Here is a 25,736-nt window from a genome sequence, read left to right as displayed (position 1 = left end):
AGAGAAAAAGACCCTCATTTATATAAAACATCTTTTAGAAGAAATGATCAACACTTTAAGCTTTTCCTTTATTCATTAATAAAATGCAGTAAATGCCGGGTTTGCTTGTGATAACTTCCTGGCTAACAACATCATTGGTCACTTGCGATGTTGATGCTTAACTAACATTACTATGATGACGTAAGAAGAACAGCAACATGAGAATATCAGATCATGCACTCTCTATATATATATATATATATATATATATATATATAAAATATATAATTTTTTTCAGGAATGTACACCATTTACATGTATTTTTAAATATTATGGCACAAGTTAATACTAGCTACACAATAAATGGCATATATTCAAGTTAAAATGACTTCTTCTGTATGCATGATCTGTCATATAAAAAATAGTATGATGACTTACTGTCATAAAATGGGATCACCCACACCCCGACTGCCTGCTGAACACTGGAGCGAAGCTGCCAAAGGAGGGAAGTAAGTGTGAAAGCACACCAACTGTAAAGCTACCTGCCACGCTGCATACCACCTACCTTCTCTAAATTCAGCACTTCAGGACGTGTACTCATGAGACTAATATGTATAATAGGAAAACTGTACACTTTAGCACCGAGTCATCTGATCAGTCGTGCCAATGAGCAGCACTGGAAAAACCCCCACATCGCCAACCATCCCACCCCACCCACCCCCTCCAAGGATATTGGCGGGTGTTGAACAGAGGCTAAGTGGAAAGGTGAAGTGCGGTAGGTTGAGTCGATGGTGTTGGCTTTCTCAGCCCCGGGGCCTAACACATTTAGAGAGCTAACTGACACACTTTGGATGTATTAGCAACAGCGAGCTCTGCCAGCCTCTCTATTTCTGCTGCGCCACCTCCTCCTCCACCTCCTATCGCTCTCTGTCTGTCACTGCAATCTCCTCTCCATGCAGAAGAACATGCCTAGTGTTTCAGCAGCATTGCTTTAGCATTGATGTTCCTCCATGCGCCAGCCAAATTGGTGTTTGCCGTCTAGACACTGGTTGCTTATGTCTCTGTATGGATGAATATACGCAAACACTAACACTCTCACTCATCTGTTTATAAGCATGATTAGATTAAAAGAAACTGACGGAAATGCAATAACAGTCTATTAGTATAGCCGTCGGGGAGGATAATCATTTCAAATAGAAATGTGTTTTCCATCTCAATATCTAATTTATACTTTCTTTGCCTCTCCATCTGTTTCACTCCTGAGACTAGAGGGTTATAAGCGCGAGGCTTTAAAATAGGCTGGGTTCAAGTCCAGGCCACTGCAATAAAACACAAATAAATAGAAATATATAACAATAAATACCTTTCAGACTCAACTCAGAAGACAGAAAACCCCAAGGCTGGAGGACCCCAGCTCTCACTGACAAATGTATGCATTGAATTTGAAGGTGAGAAAAACAACTCTTGTCAATCTGCACTGCCCCATTCTATGTGACGCTTTAAGATTAGGGTCAAAGATTAGAAGGCTTACACAAGATAAGAATAGGATTAAAGGAGCTCAGAGATGTAAAATTACAGATCACAGAACCACTAAAAACACACCTGAATTGTAAACAAACTCATAACACAGCAGCCACCTGTCCTGCTGGACAATATCAGCGTCGTGGGGGGAAAAACAAAACAATGTATTCCTGACAAGAGAGAGGGAAGTGGGTATTATGGAAGCAGCATCCAATATTCCAGAGAGGGATTCAGCACACATCAAAGGCTGCCTCTGCAGTAAGTCTGTTAGATTTGGGATTAATGGACTCCAGAGGGGCCTGGACACACACGCAGGCACACAAACTCACAAACACACACACACACAAAATCCACTACCACAACTCTGCCTGATAAGATTCACAACCCAGGCTAGCAAAGCACTGCAGTGCAGACTGAGCATCTATCCTAGTAACTCTCCTCAGTAGGCTCTCAGCTGCAGTGCGATACGGTGTTACAACATGTGATAAGTCAGCGAGGGGCGGTGAATGTAATTTCTTAACATTCCAGTAAATGTTGGAAAATAAACGCTTTGTATTTCCAGGTGATATGGGGCCAATAACCCAGGGAATGCGGCGCAGCTTCTTTCGGCCACGTTTATTAGATTGTTTGGACTAGTTCTTTATTTTGCTTGTCAAATTACAAAGCACATGCCAGGAACGCACGCATGCCTGCACATGTGCACACACAACCGTAAGTTGCCTCCGAGCTCCAATGAGTTCATGCAAATTGCGAAAATGCAAATACGGGTGGGTAGTAAGGCTTCGCTGGCCTCTGATCCATTTTGAGGAAAACACAACAAAAAGAGGGAAACTCAGAATGAATCTATTACGTTTAATCTCGACAGACAGAAAGACAGTCTAATCCGAAATCTGACTTCCTTTCCACGCCAGTGCCCAGCCTCTTCCTATTTTGCCCCGCACCCACTTCATGCATCCCATGCCCTCTGGGCCAAAACCACAGGTGCAGGCAAATGCAAACCACTGGGTGGAAAATGCTCGTTGACAGCATTCTGGTGTGTTTGCGATTGGTCAGTGAACAATGAGGGAGTTTCCTGAACCACTTGTCGTGCTGATGGAACAGCTGGACACCAACACCAGACACAGATCAGGGTGGGAGGAGACCATGCAGAACAACAGGGAAGTTAAGACCTAAATGAGATTCAGCAGAGCTTAAGCTTACTGTCATTTTGCAAACTGTAAGTTGCAAAGAAAAGCAAAAAAAAAAACCCCAAACAAACTCATAAACAAAGTCCCAGTTTGTTGCTGTTTCACACTGCAAATGTTTTTTTTTCTACCAAAAGAGGTGCACTGGATGAACATAACATCTCATAAACTGTTGAATTTATATAAATTTTGGATACCTTTAAAGCCATAAAGATTACAATTATGTGTTTCATATTAGGGCAACAAATAAATACCTCCTGAGGATCTGACAGATACAGCCTGGCTGCTTTAAATCTCTTTTGGTTTAAAGCATGTGGTGCCATCGTGGCAGAAGAAGAAGAGCTTTCTGTTTTAGTGATTTTCCTGGCAACTTATTTCCTAAGAAAGAAAAAGAAAAAAAATCAAATGTAAAACTGAGAAAAAAACTCCGAAAACTCAAAATAAAATTGAGCAAAATTTAAAGCTTCACACAACAACAGATTGGTTTGCAAAGTGAGTGTTTGCTAGCACTAGCAGCTTTCCATCATTTCAAATTAAAATCTATGTTTTTTGCTAAATGGGTTTAAATGCTGAACTTGCTGCAGTCGTAACTAGAATAGCCAGAGAACCTGATGACGATTCATCCAGTCATCTAGTCTAATCCCAAACACTTCAAATAATCACTAAGATCTTCAAAAGTTTGTGATCCTTGAGACCAGCAAGAGGCAGATTTCAAATATCTGCCAATCTGATCCGGTATTGGTCCCCTCTCCAAATTCAACAAGACCAACAAACCAACCAACCAGCCAAAGCACAGCTAAGACTTTGTTATTCAGCTCTACTGGAGAGACACTGAAACTCCAGGACCATGTGACGATCCAAGAAGCTCATAAGGATCCCTCAAAATTCAAACGATTGGATCTGCTGCAAACTCTTTTAGTCGACAATGTCAAGGCACACAAGTCTAAAGTCAGAACAAAATTTGGCAAATCTGATGTATTTGGGACATGTGCCACAAAAATGGCCTTTGTTGGCCAAAAAAAACATTAGAGCTAAATTACAGATTGGAATAATGCAAACCAGGCATTTTTAAAATAATGTGTTCTGGACAGATGAATCATAGATAGTTGCAGGGGGCAATGAGTGCTTGGCAGGTGTTAAACTCGATATAACGCGAACCTTTTTTTTCATTCGTGCACTTCATTTAAGTTAAAATTTAGGAGGAAATGAAGCACATGAAAATGCATACTTTAAAGTTTAGTAACCCCATATTGCTTGTTAGGTAAATGAATAATCACGTGAAAAAATCAAGATGAAGATACTGATCACAACAGTTTTTTGTCAAAATTGAGCCGCTTTAGACCAACTCTGAATCTTCGCACAGGCAGCGTCACAGACTTTTAAAACTTGCAGTCATTTGATTCAACTAGAAATTATGTTATGAGTGCTAAATTTAATCTGGGGTCATCCTTTGTTGAATCGTAAGCTGACTTTGGACAGGGTAATGATCCTAAGTAATGGCTCAAGAACAAAAGAATTGATGGCTATGAATGGCCAAGTTATCAATTCTAATTAAATGCTTTTGAAGAGGCAGCACCTGCTAACATCTCACAAGTGAAGCACAGTCAATGTCAGAGACTTGTAGAGACTTGTGAAAAATGTTTTAAAGAAGTCATTTCTTCAAAAAGGATCTATTAATTGTATCCACACAGTAACACATCATCTATTGAAATTTTGTGGAATAAATGATAACCGTCCTTGTCCTTCAAGCATATCACCTTCATCTGTAGGTACTGTATCAAAGAGCAGTACCCATGTATGTCTGCCTGTCTAAATATGTCAAACTGCAATTTGTTTGTAAACAGCTGCATTGTTGCAAACCATCAATTAATATCTGATCACAATTAATCCGCCTAAAATTAAAAAGGAAGATGGTGGCGATCACCTGTTGTTTGATATGTCTTGAATTCTGATGTGGTTGCCTAGATACAGCAACATCCTATTTTCCATCAGGCTATGTGTACTATTTCAGTGGCTCACTCTGCTATTGTCTGCCTCTTCTCTTTTGAGCACCAACACATTGGCGCACAAGTACATGCAAGCATAAAACCCACAGGCACGAGCACGCCCCAACCCGCTCTGATCCACACGATCATCCCGAGCAGCATTATCACAATCTAGGGAACTAGATTATCCCTGGGCTCAAAACTTCATCCTCTTTGATCCCCACTTGGGAGGGGATGAGAGTCAGCACAAGGGACCATTACCGAGATTTCCCACTTGTTAATCAAGGCAGATTTTGATCACCTCCGGGGGCAGATGGACAACTGTTTTCAAAACATCGACACTGAATGGGCGCTACGCTATCAAGGAAATGTCCTCCAGCAACACTAACCCCACAACGCCGCTAAAGAGCCTACACTAATCTCAGCGGTGCTGATTTTCTAAAAACTGCATCAGATTAAAACATTTCAATTAACGTCATTCATTGTGTGTCCGCAAATTCCCTTTAAAATGAGTAACATTGAGTTAAAACACGCAGTGTGTTTATGCGTGATAGGACACTCTGGTAAATACTTTCAGCTTCCTACAGTAAAAGCAAAACTTGAATGGATCTGGGGGATATGTGCTTTGATCAAATGCTTTCTTTAAACCTGTTACAGAAAAACCTACACATCAGCAAAACATCAATCCGTCTACCTCACTGTGGCTCTGAATTTCAATGAAGCACGTGTATGCAAACACCCATAAGCACTGTAGGAAGATCCATCGCACTTAGTTGTTTACACTGCAAGCCTTCCAAATCTCCATAATAGATCTTTGTTGTGGTTTGAGGTGGGAAGGTGAGGTCAGCTTGTTAATTGGCTGCTGGTGATTACAGATGCATCTTAAGCTTGCTGACATTGTCCACCGGGCTTTGGAGACCCTTGCAGCTAATGCACCGAGGAGACGCCTGCAATGTACAGAAGAATTACACAAATCTCACTCGCGCATACTCAAGTAGCAATTAAAATCCGTCCCGTTAAGTCTAACCTAGCGTTAACCCTGTAAAGCAGGAAGCTATGGGAACAGCATTTACAGTAGCACATTAGCAATCAGATCAACCTTTCGTTGGCTCCACCCCTCTTTATTAAAATGTTCATGTCTGTCATTCGTGAGTCTTTTGCCAGTAGCCATGAGGGTGTTTCTCCCCATCTGTGGGGCTGCTTCGCGAAAAAGAGAGGCAACGCGGGGACATTTGCAGCCACCCAATTAAATCTGTGTTGGCCTGGCAATTCCTCAAGGTATTGCCATGTGACAGTTTAATTAACCAAGCCCCTTATCTTAATTTAGCAGGATCAAAAAGTAACAAACTGAGGTTATCGGAGAAAAACACTCCCAGTCGCCATCCTCACATGCTCGCAAAGAGACACATATACACATGCTCTCGATCTCCTTGGGTAAGGGAAAGCTATAGTGCTCCGTCAAGCATGTGAGAAAGATGTTTGATGAAATTCTTGCGGCTACCAGGGCAAACAGCACAAAGTTACATTTATGTTACAAATGGTTCATCCCACATTTATCAGGGCTCTTTCTTTTTATGCTGCTACAGTGACACCAAAGAACTTCCTGATTTTGTGTGCATGTGATTGGGTTTAGGCGTGTGTTAGAAGGGCATGTGTTTGCTTTGACAGGTTTTCTTTCTTTTGAATTTGAACTTGAGGCTCAGTGACTGCAGGGGAGCCAGGCACCATGCTACTTAAGCCAATCTCCCATGGAGCCTGCCTGCTGTCCCGCCCCTCTTCATCCATCTTTCCATCCAACCACCCATGAGATTTTCTCATCCTCTGATTATTTACAACTGCCTGAGATATTCTTCCTTCCTTTTCTGCAACTGTTTCTTAGATTTCCTATATTTTAATCCATTTATATTTGTCTATATATATATTTCATGCATTCAAACCCCACTGCTATTTCTCTATATTATATCACATTTGCTTCTCCTCTGACATTTTTGATTATCCCATCCACTGCCATCACATAAACCACATCTCGTCTCTTTGTTTTAGCATTTCCTCTTCTTCAAATACTCCATTATCTATAGCACTGCAGGCAGAGGATGAAAGGACATTACTAGTTATGGTTGAGCAGAGAAGAAGTCCCGATGCCTTGGACAGGCCAAGCCCATTTATCTCCCTGGTTCCTGATGCTGTGTAACATGGGGAAACAATGCCCCAGGGCACCACAGATATTCATTTACATCAGCCAAGAAAATAGCCCAGACAGAGGGGCACTCGCACTCGCATCTCAGTGATTCAGAGGAAGATGTGCAGAATTCACTGCAGGAATTTTCACATAATCAAAGCGGAGTAATTCGCCCACTTTGTAGCCGACTGCACAGAATTGATCAAACAATCTGTCGTTTGTTGTTTTTATAATTCATATTGGTACTCCACTCAATATTGTATAACTGAGCACAATACAAGTCCAACTATACAGCACTGTGGCATCCAGATCTCACAAAACATTTTAGTCAACTGATTGTGAACACTTTATTAAATCGCACATGCACAAAACCACTGGTATTATAACATCATGTTGAGATGCCCTCTTTAAGCCGGGTCGGTGTTTTTAAGTTAAATACTTTCAGAAGAAAGGATATCCGGTGTAATGTTTACGTTTCAGAGGACATGTAACATGCAAAACATACACCAACTCAGACCTGGAACCTCAAATAAACTATGCACCTGTTAGAAACGAGGGATTCAGTGTTCAGACTATTATTGTCAGTAAAAGCAGATATCACTGCAGAAGAAAAAATCTGCACCAATATCTGCAGTCTCTGAATCCAGCACCGGAGCTTCTGCCTTAAATGAGACAAGAATTCATTAAGAGATAGCAGGATGGTGAGATCAGAAACAAAGTCATGTGGAAAAAAAGAAAGATCTCTGCAACCCATAACTTTACCTCCCACGATATTGTTAAAGCTGACAAGAGAACGGGCATCTCTACTTGTGTGAACTGTCTAGAGGTGTGAATCTGACATATGTAACACGGCCCCGCTTAAAGGTAAAAGCTGTGTCTTTCCGTCAGTCAGTCTGTAACGAAGGTAGATGTTATATGTGCTTCATTTAAAGCCATAGCATAACGTTGGGCTAGAGTAAAGCATAGAATAATCCTCAGCCCATTAAAAATACGAACTGTACCCAGAACGGGCAACTCTTGCTGTCAAAGGCACAACTTCCAATTTCTAGTATTTTACTGAAGACAAAAAAAAAGGGTGCAAAAACACAGCATGTAAATACAATTATATGATTGTAAACATGAACTGTCATATGTCACTTCCTGTGACCTTTGTAATGTGTCTCAAATTTTATAGCCTTTATCCTCTCGGCTCTTTAGCTTCTCGTGATTTGAAAGCGATCACGCTCGCTGGAGGTGGAAGTTTAATCAAATCAGTATTCTTTTTAAGCAGTCTGATAGATCCACTGTGTCAGTCACTATCATATTCTACTCACATATACAGTGGAACCCCGACTTACGAATACCCCATTTAACAAAAAATTAAAGTTACGAAGGCACTTAACGGCAATATTTCTGCCCGTGTTACCAGGGCTGTTCGATATAACGATATATATCGGATGACGATATAAAAACGTCTATCGTTTCATTTTACGCTATCGTTTGTTTCGTGGTGTCGCAAAATAAACTGTTTACGGCAATATTTTTTCATTGTTCTGATGGTCACTGTAGTGGCTATATTAATTTCTTAAAGTTCTCTCTTTCTCTTATATGTAATATAACCACACTACTGATGGACAAGCGCCTGTTTTTATGCGTTGTCGTTAGCAACAGCAACTGTAACGCCTACGCATGTCCGCTTGTTTATGTTCCACATAAACCTTTCACAATGAAGCTCAAAATCCTGTTGAGACTTTTCAAAATAAACTGAATCACGTGAAAGAGCAGATTATTTACGGATGAGAAGTAAAAAAGAGCCGCCAGGCGCTAAAAAATAAACCTTAGACTCAAACGTTAGAACAGGCTTTTCCCCGCAGCACGGCGTGTAATAAATACTCACAACTTATGTCTAAAAATGTATAGTTTCATGCATCAGTTAAAACACTCGACTCCGGGTAAAGGACGCGCAGCTGGAAACACTTTACGCTAGTCGAGCTGCCCGAGATTCACAGAATTTACAGAAAATGTTACATTTTTGTGATTTATATCGTTATCGGGACGATAGAATTCTTATATCGGGATATGAGATTTTGGTCATATTGCACAGCCCTACGTGTTACGGCAAAATTCCCGCGTAACGAAATCCGCTGGCTCTGATTGGCTGAGCCCAGAATGCCCACAATACCTTTCGAATCATGTGACAACCCCTTTCGTACTTGCACTTCGCTGTTGTTGCAGTCAGCAATTGGCCTATAGCCTATCGTTCATTCAAAAGGCGCGATAGGTGCTTCGACTTATGAAAATTTTCAACTTACGAAAGACCCTCGGGAACAAATTACTTTTTTAAGTCGTGGTTCCACTGTACTCCGCTGAGGCCTTCAACTGTATTTTTTTATAACAGCTCTGGACATTATCATTATCTCCGTGCAAACAACTGCTTTTCATTTGGTGTTTGCGACTCACTGTCTGGCCATGCCGCAGCTGCAGAGAGCGAGTTTTTACTTTCACCTTGTGTTGTCCATAGCAAAGGAACAGTACAGTAGAAATTATATCAAGCCCTATCATTAAGTTCGTGTGCAGTGCATTTAAGAGCATAACGGCTAACAGGTAACAGCATGTAGGGTTAATACTAGTTATACAGGATGTTCCTGAAGTTTAGGAGCTTTCTTTAATGACAGGTAAGGTCAGATTTACTTTCATAAATAACTGTTTGGGGTTTTTTTTTCTTCTTTGCAGGTGCTTGCTGACTTAGAAAGAGTTAAAGGAAGCTATTGTAAGATGGCATATAAAAGATTAAAACTTTGGTCTCAAAAAATATAAAAATAAATATAATCAAATCTGGATATTTTGAAAAAATGTTTTCAAAGTGGAAGTAGGTCAGAAATTACCACAAAAGCAAAAAGGCAAAAACTCCCGAGGCCAGCACTGCTCTGAGAGCCAAGATAGCAACAGATATCTGCAACAGCAGTAAACCTTCAAGGACTGTTTTCCCCCACTAACAAACTCATCTTTTGCCTGTAAGCACTGCAAAGAATGACAACCGTCAATTAGTCAGTTAATTAATTTCCATTTGAATCTAATGTATAATGATTTGAAGAGCAGCAAAACAAGCAGCGCCTTGCTCATTAACAGTACAAGTTAGATATTTTTACTTTGTAAAACCCTAGCGTGCCTCAAAACTGGAAACCCAGAGGTGTACGCGAGAGAGCGCTGAGAGAGAGAGAGAGATGAGAATGGTCATGTATACGGCTGAAAAATGATAGGGGGGAAGCAGAGGCTATCAAAGCATATGTAAAAGAGCTTGGTTAATGTCTAGAATTACATCGGAAACTCTCTAACACACACACACACACACACACAAAAGCACAAATGCCCGGCTGTCCATGGAAAGAGGACAGATGGCCGCGGAGTGGCTCTGGTCCAGGGAGTGACGATGTTCTGTATCATTATAATCTGCTCCGTAGTATCCTCCCTACTGCTGTGCTGGACAACATGTTTCACCCACTGAGAGCAGATACTGGAACAATTCTGCTGCTGCTCTGCAGCACATACTCCAAGAGTGGCGCTGTGACAACAAACTTGCCTCGTAACTGTTCTTTTGTTTAACTTTTGGATAGTTGGGGGTGTGGAGGGAAAAAATGGTCATTTCGCAGCCCACAATTCAGTGTCACACAATGATCGATGATTTTGTTTTTAATGCAGAAAAAGAAAGCCACGAGGACGGTCTGACTGTAATACACTGCCCGCTCTAAAACCCACTAAATCAGCCTTTTGCAAACCAGGGTGACAGGAGTTATTGCTGCCCTTCAGTCTGTGCATCTAACAGACACACACCACTTCCGAATAACCGTTTAGCCTGTCGGATGTTTTTCGGTAAACGAATACTCCACGTGCCACCCAGGAGCTGAAAAAACCCCAGAACCCCGGGAATTTAGCGTGCGAGATCCTCTATCTTAAAATATCTTTGAATCAAAAGTTAGAAAAGATAATACCCTAATTGTGTTTGTTGTAATCGCAAATTTAATTTCCAGGGAGAGGTTATCGCCTGGAAAAAAAAAAAGAAAAAAGAAAAGAGCTGCACAGCCATGGGGCTCAGGCACACAATGTTAATTTAATTTACAGTACAGACACTACATCTACAAGGTTGTTGTTCATGTGATTACAAAGAGAACAACTAGGAGAGGAGACACGTCTGTCACGATGATGGAACTGATAAATAACTGGATTGTGTCTCTCTCTCTCGTGCACGCACACAGGGTGAGTGATGGTGTGTAGAGCGCAAACACGTGTGGCAGTTATTTTTTTTTTGTTACGTTTGCAGAATGAAAGCCTACGCTCCCTGGATGATGAACACGACGATGATGATATGAACTACTAGTGTGTTTACAGCAAGCAAGACTGTGTGCGTGTATAAACTGTAAATATGAAACATGCAAACTATTCAAACCGCCCAGCCCAGCTTTCTGAGCTCTATTACGCTCAAATGAGGCAGTAAAACAAACGCATACAAATTCATCTGCCAGGTGTGGCGTCTGATACAAAACAAAGAAGACAGAAGCAGTTCTGGGTTAACAGTTGAATGTAACCGAGTGTTTTAATACTCTGTATCATCCCTGAGGTTTTGCAGTTGGCCTGACAGTGGATGAAGCCCTAACAATATGGTTGAAGTGTGATTATGTTTAAATCTCCATGACTCTAATCCCTATACTTAGGGCACCTACATTTTTTTCATCAAGCTTCCAGTAACATTCTCACAGCGTTTAACGGCTTTGTGTGTCCTCTCGATGTATTATGAGCGGACACACACTTGGATTAATGCCCTGTCATGTTCTCATTACACAGCAGTGCGAGGAGAGAGGTGCCGGGGCACCTGTAAGCATTCAGGTTCAGTGGGAGAAACGGATTCCCTGTGTTGTTTGTCTTTTCTTTTCTTTTTTTCCTGCAGAGTTTTTAAGATCAGAAGTCCAATCATGCTATGTCGAGAGGTTATAATGGTGCTTAGAATGAAATAAGACATATTTTTACTCACTGCTTCCATAAACATGCCGTAATTATTCATTGCGGCTACCAGGGGAAAGGGATAATGTCAGAGATTTACGGCCCGAGTGGTAAGAGTCTGAGATATTCATCAATCCTCTCCAACACTGTGGTGCCACAGTGCTTGAGAGAGGCTTCACTAGCTGAATGAGGATCAGGGGGTGATGCGCCATGCAGTCGGGCCCAGGTTTAGAGGTGGAACTCGCACTCCTGCAGCCAAGCTCATCAGCTGCAGCTCGAGAGGAAGGACACAAGAACGGACATTACCCTTCGTGAACTGCAATCATAACAGTGGAATTTAATAAAACTTTGTGTATTGAGGAAAATAGAATAATCCCTTTCAATCTCCCGTAATGAGAGAGAAGAAATCCTAAGACTGTGATATTTCCCCTCCCTTCACCCCACAAGATTTTAGGCTTTCAACAGGATTCCACTAGCTTAGCTGCAAATCGCCTCACTGCTGTGCGATACCGCCACATCCTCTAAGAACGGGGTGAACACAGGATCTGGCACATGTGTATGAGCACACAAACACTCACAAATCTTATTTGACTTTGAGTGAGAAGTCCAGATTGCTGATGGTTCTCATTTTCCCCACCAGGGAAGTGGCTGGTGATGCTGCCATGAATCAGACTATCAGCCCAGTCAGGGACAGGACACAGAAAGCTCGGAAGACGAGGAGCACGAGAAGATGAAAGACAAATCCTCGCTTCTCAATGGCTTGCACAAACAGTAAGAAGAAACACGAGCATCTGCTGTTTTCAGATGACGGTCGATTTTCTAATCTACTACCCAAGGCCATGCTACACACTTATAAATGGATTCTCTAGTGGTTTGATACTAAGAAAGGACAGATACTTAATAAGGAGAAACTAAAACTCTGCTTGTTTTTTGTTATTTTTTAAATTACTGATTACTCACGAAAAGGCATAAAAAAGAGCTATCATGCTGCAAGAGTTCATCAGAACCATGCACACGCATGTCTCTGCTGGTGTAGACACAAAGCACTGGGTGTAAACATACCTTGATGGCCTCAATTAATCATGTTTAAAAAGACAGATGTGACGGCATCACACGAAACTATGACTCCTCCATATGCTACCTGTTTGGAGTAATGTTTGCAAACTGACTAATTACAACAGTCTCAGACGAAGCCTCTCTCTCAGCAGATGTTTGTCCATTAACCTGCAGGAAAAAAAGACTTTAACATCGTGTGAAGAATAACATATTAACAATGCCCCTTCTCTCAGGGTGCACACTAAAGTTTTGCTTTATATATATATATATGTGTGCGTTTTTACATTTTCATTTACTGAAACACATATATGTGCAAACATACATTGAAATACAGAATATGATGCAAAATCAGTCTTCAGGAGTATTCTTCATGCTTCTTAAAGCCTACAAAAGCCAAACTGTTTCTATAATGTTGGTTGTGGGGAGGCCAGTCCATCACTGATGGTGCTCAATCGTGTATTTTTCTAGTCACATGTGTTTTTTTACTGCACTTGCAGTGTGTTTGGGATCATTGCCATGCTTAAAAATGAAGCCGTTGCTGATCAGATGCTTTCCAGATGGTACTGCATGGTGGATCAAAATCTGATGGTACTTTTCTGCATCTGCAATTTCATCAATTTCTCAGCACCACTGGCTATAATGCAGCTCCCAACAGTCACTGCTGTATCTCTCCTGACCTCCATCGTACAAACATATGATGATTTGAATCAAAGGCTTCTAATTGTCCAATTGTCACACCTCAGCCTTTTCTCTCTTTTTTCCTAAGAATGGCTTGTTGACTACCAAACTTGTACTGAGACAATCTGATGAGGCTTCACTGAACAGTACTAAATGGATCGAGTGCAAGGCCATTTGCATCTCTGAGGTCCTATGTCAGGCCCTTGGCGACTTTTTCCCCTGTTTCTTCTGGTTTTTAGTTACTGATCGAATGTGGAAGATATTTTTTAGGCCTTCCACTACTTTTTTTTCATCCTCCACTGGTTCAGTTTTCTCAATTTTTTGTGACACACTGGACACCACGCTGAGATATGCCAAGTTTCCAGCTAATAGCTCTTTGGGAATCACCTTATTGGTCCACAAATGCTATTTTGTGCCTGTCAAACTGGCATTTTTAATTCAGCTAAAGACATGGGAGGAAAATATGTGCTTTTGTTTACAGGCTGCTGGTAACAATGTGCCTAAAGATACAATTTAAAATTGGTTCCATCTAAGTTGTCTATTTTATATAGACACAACACTAGTTCATTCATTGAATTAGGTGCTTTTTTTATTCAAAATGATTTATAGCTTGGTGGTAATTGCTTTAAACAAAGGTCAGATACAAGAACTGGACTGAAAATGAGTTAAAAGGCAGAAAAAATGAAACATACATGAACGCCTCAGTAGTAGCAGTACTGTGCAGAAAGCTCAATGCTTCTGCACAGTACTGCATATTGAAACTATTATGCTGCATTTGTCGTAGCTGATTATGTACAAATGTTGTAACTGCACGTTAAGATTTATAAGAGGTATGAAGATGAATCTGCAGAAAAATTTGATCCACATTAAGCTGTGATATTAAGAGCAGATTTGAAAACCAGCAAGTTCTAAAGCTCAAACCCCTCACACCTAAGCAGCCCACTATTTGACAGGCCAGAAGGATTACAGCTGCCCTTTGTGAGTATATCCAATTGTAATATTCATTTTTCCCTTTGCCTGTTAAACCTTTTAATGAGCAGCAATGCAGGACAAACAGAGTACTGGGCAGGGGTTAAGTTAAGTGCAGGCTACACTGTGTAGAGCTATCACAGGTATGGACAATCTAGTAATAGGAATGTGAACCAATAACCACGTTTTCTGATACTGAGTCATCATTTTTCAGCTCCCTCGTTGCTGTTGCTTTTTAGTTTCATCCGATGAATCGGAGTCACATTCTGGCTGTGCCGTAATTTCATCAAGACTCCAATTTGGATTCAATGCCCGGCGGAAATGTTTCAAGAAGAAGGATGCATCTTCAAGCAGCTTGTCTTTCAGCAGTTTGACTTTTTTTTATTTCATTGCACAGCGTCTGAACTTTTTTTTCTTTTCTGATTGCTCCGTCTTTCACTCACTTTGACTGAAAACTTTACTTTTATTCTAAGCAATAATTCATCCCTAAAAGGAAACCCACAAAAGAATTATTATTTAAAAAAAGAGTGGCATGAACTCATCCATCAGACTGTGACAAACCGTAATTCTGTTTATAATAAAGCTTTGCACTAACAAATACAACCAAGAAAACAATGACATCTCAGTAATATGTGTGCGCAGTGTTTTTGTTCCTTGTAGAATTAGTTGGCCACAAAAAAGGCTAAATATGAATATCTTCAAATAACATAAACACTGTGATCATGATTAAGCACAATAAGCACTGTTTACATTATTTGTATCAATAATGTACAGAGTGAACAGACAGTGTTCTTACTGAGCTGCATTCTGAATACAATTTCAGAAGGATTGAAATTAGAGATGTAATACACATCTACCCACCCTATGAAAAACGTGTCTGCATTTATCTGTCCATGAAATATGAATGACGCTGAATGGAACGGCCTTTTCCACAAGTCAGATAAAGGTTTATTGAAGGCCAGAGTGAGAAGGATAGAGGTTGCCATGGCTACAAGTGTGAAAAGGGCATCTGATCAGACTTCTGACCAGTCAATTAATCTTGGAATTGCATTTTCTTTTATCAAAAGGCTCACTCGCGATTCAAAATTAATTGCTCCGAATAAAAAGGAAAAAAAAAAAAAAAGAAGGAAAAAGGCCGAGATTGTGGGGAATCAAGACCCTTTGAAAAAATACAGTAATGCAGGAGTCTTAAGATTAAGGCTGCCACGGGGGGAAGATGGGTGAATATTTATGATGGATTGAATAGTCTGAATAGTTAGTTTGTTCCCAGTGTGCAATGGAAGAGAAAGCTTATTATTCAACAACATAACTTTTAAAAGACTTAATTTTCTCCTGATTGTTTTGGATGTAAAAATGTAAAGTCATGCCCTCTTTTATTTTTTATCTCCAAAGTGTTGCAAGGCCATAGTGAGGACTCAATTTTTTTAATGATTAAAATAAGTGATGTATAATGTGCTTTATAGCCAAGGAGGCATAGTTATATAGTATGATATTCTATATGTATAAAAGTAAGGAATTCATTTTATACTTTTATACTGATATTGCACATATTCCCCACATACTGCACATTATGTTCACATAACATAACAGAGTATGTTTTTAGCTATTCAACTGTCTATTTAGCCACCTACTAAGCCGCTGTAGCAGCAAATACCTTGACCAAGACATAGTATGAGTACTGACAATAAAGAGGAAGTCAATCTGAAGCCAATGCTGACCAACTTCAAATTTCTTGGGTTCTAATTGTAACGTTCTTGATCCCTTACCAACTTTTTAGGCAAGGGAAATGTTTCAAATCCACGAGGGAGGTAATCCAATTTCACAAAATGTACCCATTATATATATATTTATACATATAAACTGTTCGCCTCCCAGCTCCCAAGACTCACTCTCTTCTCATCACCATAAATTGCTGAACACCTACAGAGAAGACAACCATCTTGGAAACGAAGAGCTAAATACGGCATCATCATTTATTTATGTAGCAGATCTGTGCGTGCACTTACATCACTGTTTAGTCATATTTGTGCCAGGAGTTTGTGTGCGTGCGAAAAATTGACAAAAGTCTGACATTTCCCCTTATTCTGAGACATTCACGAGCTGTGGGATGCTGTGGGGGTGGGGATTTTTTATCACCCCTCAACAAATAACAGAGGAAAGTACATTTCATCGCTTTCTACCATGCCGTCACAGAAACACATCTCTCGCTGTCTTCCCTCACTGTACCCACACTGTCCTTGTAGTATCATATCCTCCCCCAGCCCCCCACCCCCTCCTCTTCTGTCACACTCGAGTTTCTCTCTTTAAAACAAGGCAGGAGGCGTTTTGATTATCATAATCCAGTCGCAGCTAATTAGGATAGGTCAGCTGGTACAGTTAAACAGCATCCGGCCCCTTCTATTCTTTCTGCTCTTCCTCCATCATCAGCTCTCTCTCTTTCTCCATTTGCTCAGACAGCTATATCAGTGGGTAACATCTCCCAACACCACTGCCGCCTGTCTGTTCGTGATAGCGACTGTGGCAGTCATCTCCACAGAGGCGAGCGATGTGCTGCCAGCCACTCGCTAGAGCCAGACAAGCCCACATTAATGTCTGCTGCAGGCACGCTGGAGCATCAATTAATCGGCGTTTAAAACTGGCAAAAAAATGCATTTGATATACGCTTAATTATAAGCTTAATATAAGCTTAATTAATACATTGCTACCACTTTTGCGGAGCTAATTAATCAATTTGAGAGCGATCTGTGGTGCGAAGATGTCCAGATTATGTTGTCTAGCAGGATACTGCTGAACACTGAGCATCAGAGGAGGCGACGGATTGCACGGACGGTACGAGGTTAATGTATGTTGCTCGTGGCTGTTACTGAAAAAGAAGAGAAAGGAGGAAAAAAGCCAACAAGAATGTTAAAAATAGAAATTTAAATAAAAAACAAAGACACAGTTGTAGATACGCTGTAGGCTACAAGCTAGCAAGTATAGGGGCTATGACTGAAACAGGGTTGGGAATTGATTGGGACTTGAACTACATGCTTTGTGCACTTGTAGTTCTGTTTATACGGAGCCAGTGAATGAGGCTGCAGTGTTCTGGCAGGAAAGCAGAGAGAGCTACAGAGAGTAATTGGGAGGGCTACGCTTAGAGGGAAACAGAGGACTTAAGATGGGATGAACGAGGGAAGGAGAGGAGGGGGGCAGAGAGGGAGAGAGAGAGAGACCTATGAAGGAGATGCTAAGTGCTGAGATCTGAAGAAAATAAGCCTGCAGGAATACGACCCCAGAGACAGTGACCAATGACAATCTCCCTTTTCTTTCTCCTTTTTTTCTCCCATCTGATAATAGACAGACCTGTGTCCTTCCATGTGGAGCACGAGAGTGCACACACACACACACACACACACAGTTTTATTTAAATATTAGGCAGTACCTGACTGTAGCCACATCATATTCCCTTTTAATAGTTCACGTTTGAGTTTCCTCTATTGCCTTTATTCTTTGATTTTTTGTTATTTTTTTAAAAGAAAGTCTCATCAAATAGGCATAAAATGATTCAGTACCAATAAAGACAACAGTAGTACTGAGAGTGACTGACCATGACTGCATTGTGTAATATTTAGGTGCGGTTTAACTCACAGCGAGGCCTTTCAGCATTCAACTGGTATTTTTGCAAGTTAATAAAGACAAGCTGGAACACCGCCAGAGCGATGTTTACCACACCTCACTTCTCACTACCACTCCAGCACCAGGGCTTGGCCTCCTGCTCCAGCCCTCCCCCACAGGCCTAGCTAAGCCTGCATGTTATTGGCAAAACACAGCCAGCTGCAGCCAGTTAACTGTCTAATCTCACATCAATCGATTTCCCCAAACAAGGAGCGGTAGAGAAGTGTAACGAAAGTCATGGAGCGGGGCTGAAAACAGAGCAGAGGGTGAGAATAAAGTGAGCGAGAACAGGCAGTTTATAGCCCTTCACTGAGCTTCCAGCACCGCTGGCCTTCGCGCGCATATGTGCGTATTGATGCGATCTTTTGTACGAGAACAAGACATTCCTGATCGAAGCAACACGCAGGAAGGGCAGAAGGACGGGTCGCAGCTGGCGCAAAGGCCGACACCACCAGCAACAGCTTTTGCACGCCGACTAATGCCCCAAACTCTCTCGTCTCCCTTTGTCATGTGTCTTGTGTGTAGAAATGCGATCCATTTAGTCCCTCTTGGACAATTAAATGAGAACATTTTCAAAATGAGAAACATATGGAGCTTTTTAATTGTCCAATTTCTCTTGCCAACATGTGTGGGCTTTTTTTCCCATTCTAAAAACCAGTGAAAAGGAAAAAAAAAACGCTATCTAGTGAAACATGCATATTGCAGCACAGAGTGTTGCACAAATTGTCATTGTCCTTCCGCAAGAAGTAAAAGCAGCCCGTCTGTTCCCTGGATTAATAGCGTCATTATTGAGAATCCATGTTCAGGATACAGGACTGTACTTCTGGATCCTGTCAGCCAGACTTGGGAAATTTGTATCTCTGTGGGAATCTGTGTTTTTCCTAGCAGGTAATGATGCACGCCGATGTACACGACTGGCTGAAACCGCAGGGAGAATTTCACCTTCCCACCCAATCACCTTACACCACACCCGTGTGTGATCTTGACTTCCTGCTTCCTTCCCCTGACCCTGCACGAATCATGTGAGGTCGCTGGGGTGCGAGGGACCCCAACAACTCATATCTGGGGAGTTATTGTTCTACACATGTCATGTGTAATCTGCCCGACCCGCAGCGCTTAGAATAATTATTCATATTTAATCACCGCACTACAAAGCTACATCGCCTGCCGCTCACTAAGTCATTTTCCATGTTACATTATCAAAGTTTCAGAGACGGGTGCTCGAGGAAGGGGGACTAAATGGAGAAGCTGAAGTAGTTGGGCTTATAAAAACATAATGGGCTTGTCTGCTTTGATAAACTGAGGACGTGTATAGAATGCACACTCGCTCACACCCTCCGATACAACCGCACACCCCCATGCACTTTAAATGTGAAAAGTGCAGAGAACAAAGTAGGGGAAATAAAGTAGCCAAGTATAAGTTCAGATTGGGAGCGCTCAGGCAAGTCAAAAGCTCAACCATTAATACAAATAACTTCAGCTGAGCACAGAAAACGAATTGAGTCCTTTTTTCTTTTTTTCCTCATTCAAGTGTGTTGGCCTGCACGACGCTCCTTTATTTCTCGTGTAATCACATTTTTTTCCGGTAAGGGCTCACCTTGCTCCAGAGGTGGTGGTTTCACGCCTGCAGCCTTCAGCTTGAGGGCTTCTTTTGCAGACATATCACAGCAGGAGCCTTTGTTGGTGTCCTGGTCACTGTCAGCCTGGTCGCTGTCACCATGACCGCTGTCTCTGAGGCTTGCTCGCTCAGGGTCTTTGAATGTTGAACTACTACACAAACAAACAAATAAAAAAAAGGAGTGCTGAGTGTGGTGGAGGATTTCTTAGTGGGTGTTTTTTAACCCTCCAAGGAAGTTTAGAGACACCATTCTTGAATGCCAAGCAAGGAACATTATTATAATGATTTAAGGATTTAGGATGTAATAAAACACTTCTAAAAATACTGCACTAGCTTTGCTGTCTGCTGTGAGTCCAATCCTGCGTGAGATAATGTTCTAGTAACACAGAATATTTTTAGTGACCGACTTTCAAGCTAATTAAATGTACACGACCGGCTTCTTCCTTTTATTACTCACTACAGTTCATTGTCAGCGCAGTTAGTGTTAAAGTAGTTTGTGGGGAATAAAATAAAGCTGAAAAAAAAACAAACAAACAAGGGTCTGATGTCTAGTCAAGGCCACAGATCTCAACCCTTACCTTTGAACAAACTGTTGTCTGCTACCCATATAATTAGGCTCCGTGGGGAAATTGTCCGTCTGTTGAGAAGAGAGAGAGAGAGACAAAAGTATGTTGTAAGCACGAAAGAAATGAGTCCTGCTGCGAAACAAGAAATTTCTAGTGACATATGATTAATTATGCATAAAAAAATAAGGCAGAGGACAGATTAGGGGTGATAAAAGCTATAAAATTAAAAAAAGGGAGCCCTTCATGGCCAAGGTTTGAGCATTTCATTAACCACATAAGGCAGGCTAATTAGCCATTTGAGAGTAAACCACAGAGCTGAACATCAAATCTGGCAGACATCATATAATCATTGAGCGCTAGGACAACAGTCTCGATGAAAATAGAGAACATTGCCGATACGGTTCTGGAGTCCTAGTCGGACTGTTTGTGCAGAATTTAAAATGCTATTTGCTCCTTGTTCCTTTAACAACATCTCCACGGGAATCTGCTGACACTCTAAGAATATCCTGCACTATTTTTTGTCCTTTCTATTTTTGTGCACAAAAATAAATTGTTTGTGAGGAACCGCATCTTGCATGTGCTGGACCCTGTGGTGCTTTATTTCATATGGGTAACCCGATCGTACACAGGGGCCTTCTACTAACACGAATCGATAGGAAACTAAAACACATGCACATGCTTTTACGCACATGGATGCAAAGAAACAGAATGACGTCTGTGATAAAGCATAGCAGTATAATGAAATACTGGTAGAAGCCCTACTGCATAAACAGGATAAAGCACCGTATGATTTGAAGTTTTACAGGGTAGATCAGTGTCGTGGTTTTGATCATGTTAAAGGAAAATCTTCATGCGCTTTCTGGAATTTCCGGAAATAGCTAACCTTACAAAAGATGAAAAAAACTTGCAGGATATATAGACTTCTCAGCAAAAACACAGGGAGAGGGAAAGTTATGTGCTTATATTTAGGCGAAATTATTACGAGGATATAAACAAAGTCATGCTCAGGTAGGGAAGAATGGCGGAAACAAATGTCTTTGAGAGATATAGCTTTCATAGTGTTGTAGCAGTATTCATCACAGCAACACAAATAATTACCCTGTGTTGTGCACAACTCTGTGTGTCTTGAATTCGTGGCGGTTAAATGTCATGTTTAGTGAGTAATGTCTACTTGTGCCAGAGTTTTTCACATGCACAGCTTGACTCACAGTCGATAGAGTATTTCAATGTCATCCGCGCGCAGCGGTGGCTCGGTATGAAAAAGGGTGTGTGAAGGTCAGGCGGGCCACCTCAGTTCTTTGACCTTCCATGCTTTCACCAGCACCTTTATCTCTACCTAAACACTTTATTCCGCCTCAGCCTTCAACCAATACTAAAAGAAAACACCCACAGAATATATCAAAGACTGGAATCTGACCACGAAGTAAGGAGAAGAATGAATGAAATCGTTTGGCATTGAAATAATAACAGCCTGCTTTTTTCTTTCTTTCTTTTTTTTGGAAAAGAGAGTTGGGAGTTTTTATATTGATGTGCCCCTTCTGTACTTTTATGACCAGGGTATCAACCTTGGGCATATTTTTCAATCAACTCAGCTCTGTTAGCACTGAGCAGGAGGAAAGGACATTAACAGAAAATAGTTTTCCTGCCGGTTATATGGTTTAATTTACTTTCCACACCTGTGCACACAAAACAAATAATATCCTTGTGAACAGAACTTTTTCATTATTACAGCAGACTCAAAAAGTTCTTTTTTGTCATCCACATGGACCAAAAAACCTTGAAATGTCAACAGTCTGTTGTACATTAGCATTAAATTTGCTTTGATTAGCATGAAGAATGGAAATGCACATCCCCATTGCACGGTAAATACGGTGGTATTTTGTTTAGCTTGTTATCAAAAAGGGAAAAGAGACATTTCACACCTAAAGTACATGCTCCACCCCGCACAAGCCAATAAAAAGCACATTAAGCCACTTCATAGGACCCTGTTTCCTGCCAACTATTCCAGGCTGATCTTAAGGCTCCATCTCTTCCTGTCTGTCTGTACTGCCCAACCCTTTCACTACAATGGGCCCCTTTCCAATTAATGGGTCGATAATAGCCGGCACGAGATGCTTTGTACTGAGCCGGTCAGTGCCCGCAATGAATACAGGATAATCTGAGGGAAGGTGATAAAAAGTGGATCATGTCTGTTATCTTGCTGTTATGATTTCTAATAGTATTATTAAACGCTGTATCAAAGAGTTAATTAATTAGTTTAACATTACAAGTGCAGCTGACTGTTTCATACTGCGTGTTTCCCAAATGTAAAACCTAGTGAAAGTGATCTGGAGTGAACTGAATAAAAAGGAAAAAAAATCAAAGTAAATTGAGTGGAACTAAACTGACCAAAACTGCAGTATCTGTATATTTGGCCTGTGAGGGTTAAAAATCTGACTCATTTACTGGCCTAAAATATGAGTTTTAGAGCTTAAAGGCTCAGGGAAGCACTGAACCCATTTAACGCGAGATGAATTCAGTAGTTCTGGGTCGATCTACTTTGTGCAGATATGATCAGAGGTTAGGTTGTTTGGTAGCGTGGATGAAAATTGCAAAAGCATGTTGTCGATTTGTAGTGAATGATGCGTTGTATCTGCTCCATGTAGCAAGGCCACAGAGGTCAGAAAGATACTGAGTACAGTGAGGCTGAGTAAGTGTAAAAAGCTGCACTCTATTCTGTATTCCCATTGAGGTCCCAAGACTGACCGCTCAGACAGCCGACCGATTGAGACAAATGGGACGAGCATATTGGAGTGCTATGCTATTCTCAGGGCATGCTGGTGCATTTTGGGGCACTCTTCATTTCTATGGGGCTATATTTGTGCATATCGGCCTTTGTGTGTGTTTGCGTGTGTATTTGATATCTTAGGTAGGAATGGTGAACGAGGACAAATTGCAGATTCTCTTTCACACATCACTGGATTGCTCTCTTTTATTCACAGGAACAAGAGTACACCCCCTCCCTCCACCTACCCTGTTAGGTATGATACATGCATTTGTCCTTTACTGTCTGCCAGGAAAACACACACACAAACACACATTATTCTCATTCAGTGTATGCTTGTGAGCACATGCGTTTCTTCACATCAGGCAGTGCGAGTGGCTCCTACTCAACCCCTTCTCTGTAAGCTAAAAGATAAACCCTCTGTTATTGTGCGTTGCTATGTATCTGAGTGACATCATTCGTACTGGAAAACTTAGAGCGGATTAGCTAAAGCTATACAGAAAAAAAACATGTAAAACAGAGAAAATTAAAGGAACAGATCATTTTTGTGCAGTGGAAGCTGGAAATACATGAAAACAAAACGCACACAAAAAAAACCCCAGAACGTCAGTAACATAGTAGCTGTTTCGGTTCATGACTCATCACAATTTAGAGGTTATTGTAATGTGTAAAGTGCAAACACAGAGTTACTGGTTTTGTTGTCTTTTGGCTCTATTGCGCCCACCAATAAGAACTAAAATCCAGCGAGAAGTCAAGGAGGCTGGCAAACAGCAATGTCCACAACAAACTTATCTCATTTCACTAAAATCTGACCAATCCTGTAGGGGAGCAGTAATTCCTGTGAAGCAACAAATGCAACCTTGAGTGATAAAGGCTAATTAGTTGATCATTGTGTGCAAGTTTCAGCAACATCTTAACTTTACCCAGGAGGTAAAGTGACAGGAACAGGCAGACGGTGGACACCTCGCCCATCACTCCTTTGGCTAAAAACTGAAAACGAAAGGCATGAAAGCAAAGTGAAAAACATCTTAAGAAAGGAGTGGAGACAATAATTACACTGCAATGATAATCAACTGGCTCAGATGCACAAGGGGTCAGATCAACTTAACATCCAAATCTCTTCCTAGAGACAATCAACTAATCAATCAATCAGTCGTCAGTTAAGTAAGGCTCTTACTTAACTTCTAAATAACCTATAAGTTGTCCAGTCCAAACAAGTAAAGCAATCACAACTCAACAACCACAGTTAGCCCGTGTGAGTCTAGATACTACTTTAACATTGTTTCAGCAACAAACTGGTGATTTGTGCAAACGGATGTTTAGTGTAGAGAAAGGCCTCTTTTTGCTATGTGATACAAAAAAACCCAAAACACTGGACTGTTACTTTCTGTGACTAATCTCAAAGAGAAGGTCATCCGATATAACACTGCAAATTTAAAGGTTTTTTGATACAGTTTTTCTATTTGTTTTTTAACTACCAAGCACACAGGGAATGGTGAGTGACATGCAGGCTCTGTGTGTACATAGTCTAATGAACAAGGAACAAGAGAGAATAAAAACAATCATAATACACCAACGATGGCAGAGCCTTTCACCATATCAGACTCAGGTTATTTTACACTAGAGTTCAGGTTGCAGGTTTCTCCACCACAGACAGAAGAAGCAGCGCACGCAGCATCAGAGAGGGGTGCGTATCTGCAGCATCCCCCTACCACGAGCACGTTGTGCGAGTGCTACGCATTACAACTCTGCCACAAAGCTTCCACCTTTTTCGACAGCATTCTGCGTGCCGCTCTTCCCTCGACACCACAGAGACTGGCAGTGGAGGAGGAAATAGCTTCACTCCTGAGTAAGGAAGCAATAATGACAGTCCCTCAGCCAGAGGCACAGAGGGGCTTTGTCTCCAGAGTTTGGTGCTTTAAAGTGATTTACAGCATTATGTCTGAAGAAATGAGGCACTGCATTCAAAAAAAATTTCAGTAAAAAATTACAATTTCAGATGAAATGAGATGCATTTTGTATGCAGATACAGTCATCTACAAAACCGCCCTCATTAATATAGTCAGAACGATTAAATCTTTACTAATAGCGCTCCTTCAGTTATACAGAGAAGCTTCTTATAGTTTTACACATTACTACGCAAAATGTCATACCCTCCCTCCCCCCTGGTAATGGGCTGCTCTAATGTATAAACATCATCATAAAATAGTCTTTGAAAAAAGAATTTTTCACATTAAGACAATTTTGGATTTCAAGGTGACATGGCATTCTTTAGACATATGTGGCGCAGGCACGATACGCCGGCTGAAAATATGCCTTTCGATATGACTATGAAGGCTTTCTCTAAGGGAAAACATCTTTTTGCGTTTTATGTTTTATGGTATGTTGCACACGGACCTATCTGACTCCACTCTACATCTTTTTTTTAAATGTAAGTGCTTTTAGTTTGACTTTGATTTAGCCCTGTAAAGCCTCAACCATGAAATAATAGCTAGAAAATTCAAATTTTGGGGGGAAACCTGAGTTTTTATTGAACCTTCTGACCTAAAAAACATAACTGTAATAATGTAATTATTAATTAAATTGTATCAAATTAAAAATATGTGCCA

The 25,736-nt window shown here is 41.0% G+C and overlaps 1 protein-coding gene across 2 annotated transcripts in view; it reads right to left on the bottom strand.

Moving 5' to 3' along the window:
* pcdh17 (protocadherin 17) overlaps positions 1-25,736 on the bottom strand; it is a 64,224-nt gene that overhangs the window by 15,569 nt on the left and 22,919 nt on the right. For both annotated transcript variants that reach the window (XM_006780354.2, XM_006780355.2), the window contains exons 3-4: positions 20,376-20,434; positions 19,777-19,949 (exon numbers count right to left, since the gene is read on the bottom strand). In XM_006780354.2, the coding sequence (XP_006780417.1) occupies positions 19,777-19,949; positions 20,376-20,434 (232 nt within the window). The remainder of the gene's footprint in view (positions 1-19,776; positions 19,950-20,375; positions 20,435-25,736) is intronic.

The sequence above is a fragment of the Neolamprologus brichardi genome, chromosome 1 (assembly GCF_056152115.1).
Source record: "Neolamprologus brichardi isolate AB-2024 chromosome 1, ASM5615211v1, whole genome shotgun sequence".
NCBI classification, from domain to species: domain Eukaryota; kingdom Metazoa; phylum Chordata; class Actinopteri; order Cichliformes; family Cichlidae; genus Neolamprologus; species Neolamprologus brichardi.
The sequence above is the reverse complement of the archived record's forward strand: the minus strand, read 5'-3'. Positions and strand labels throughout refer to the sequence as shown.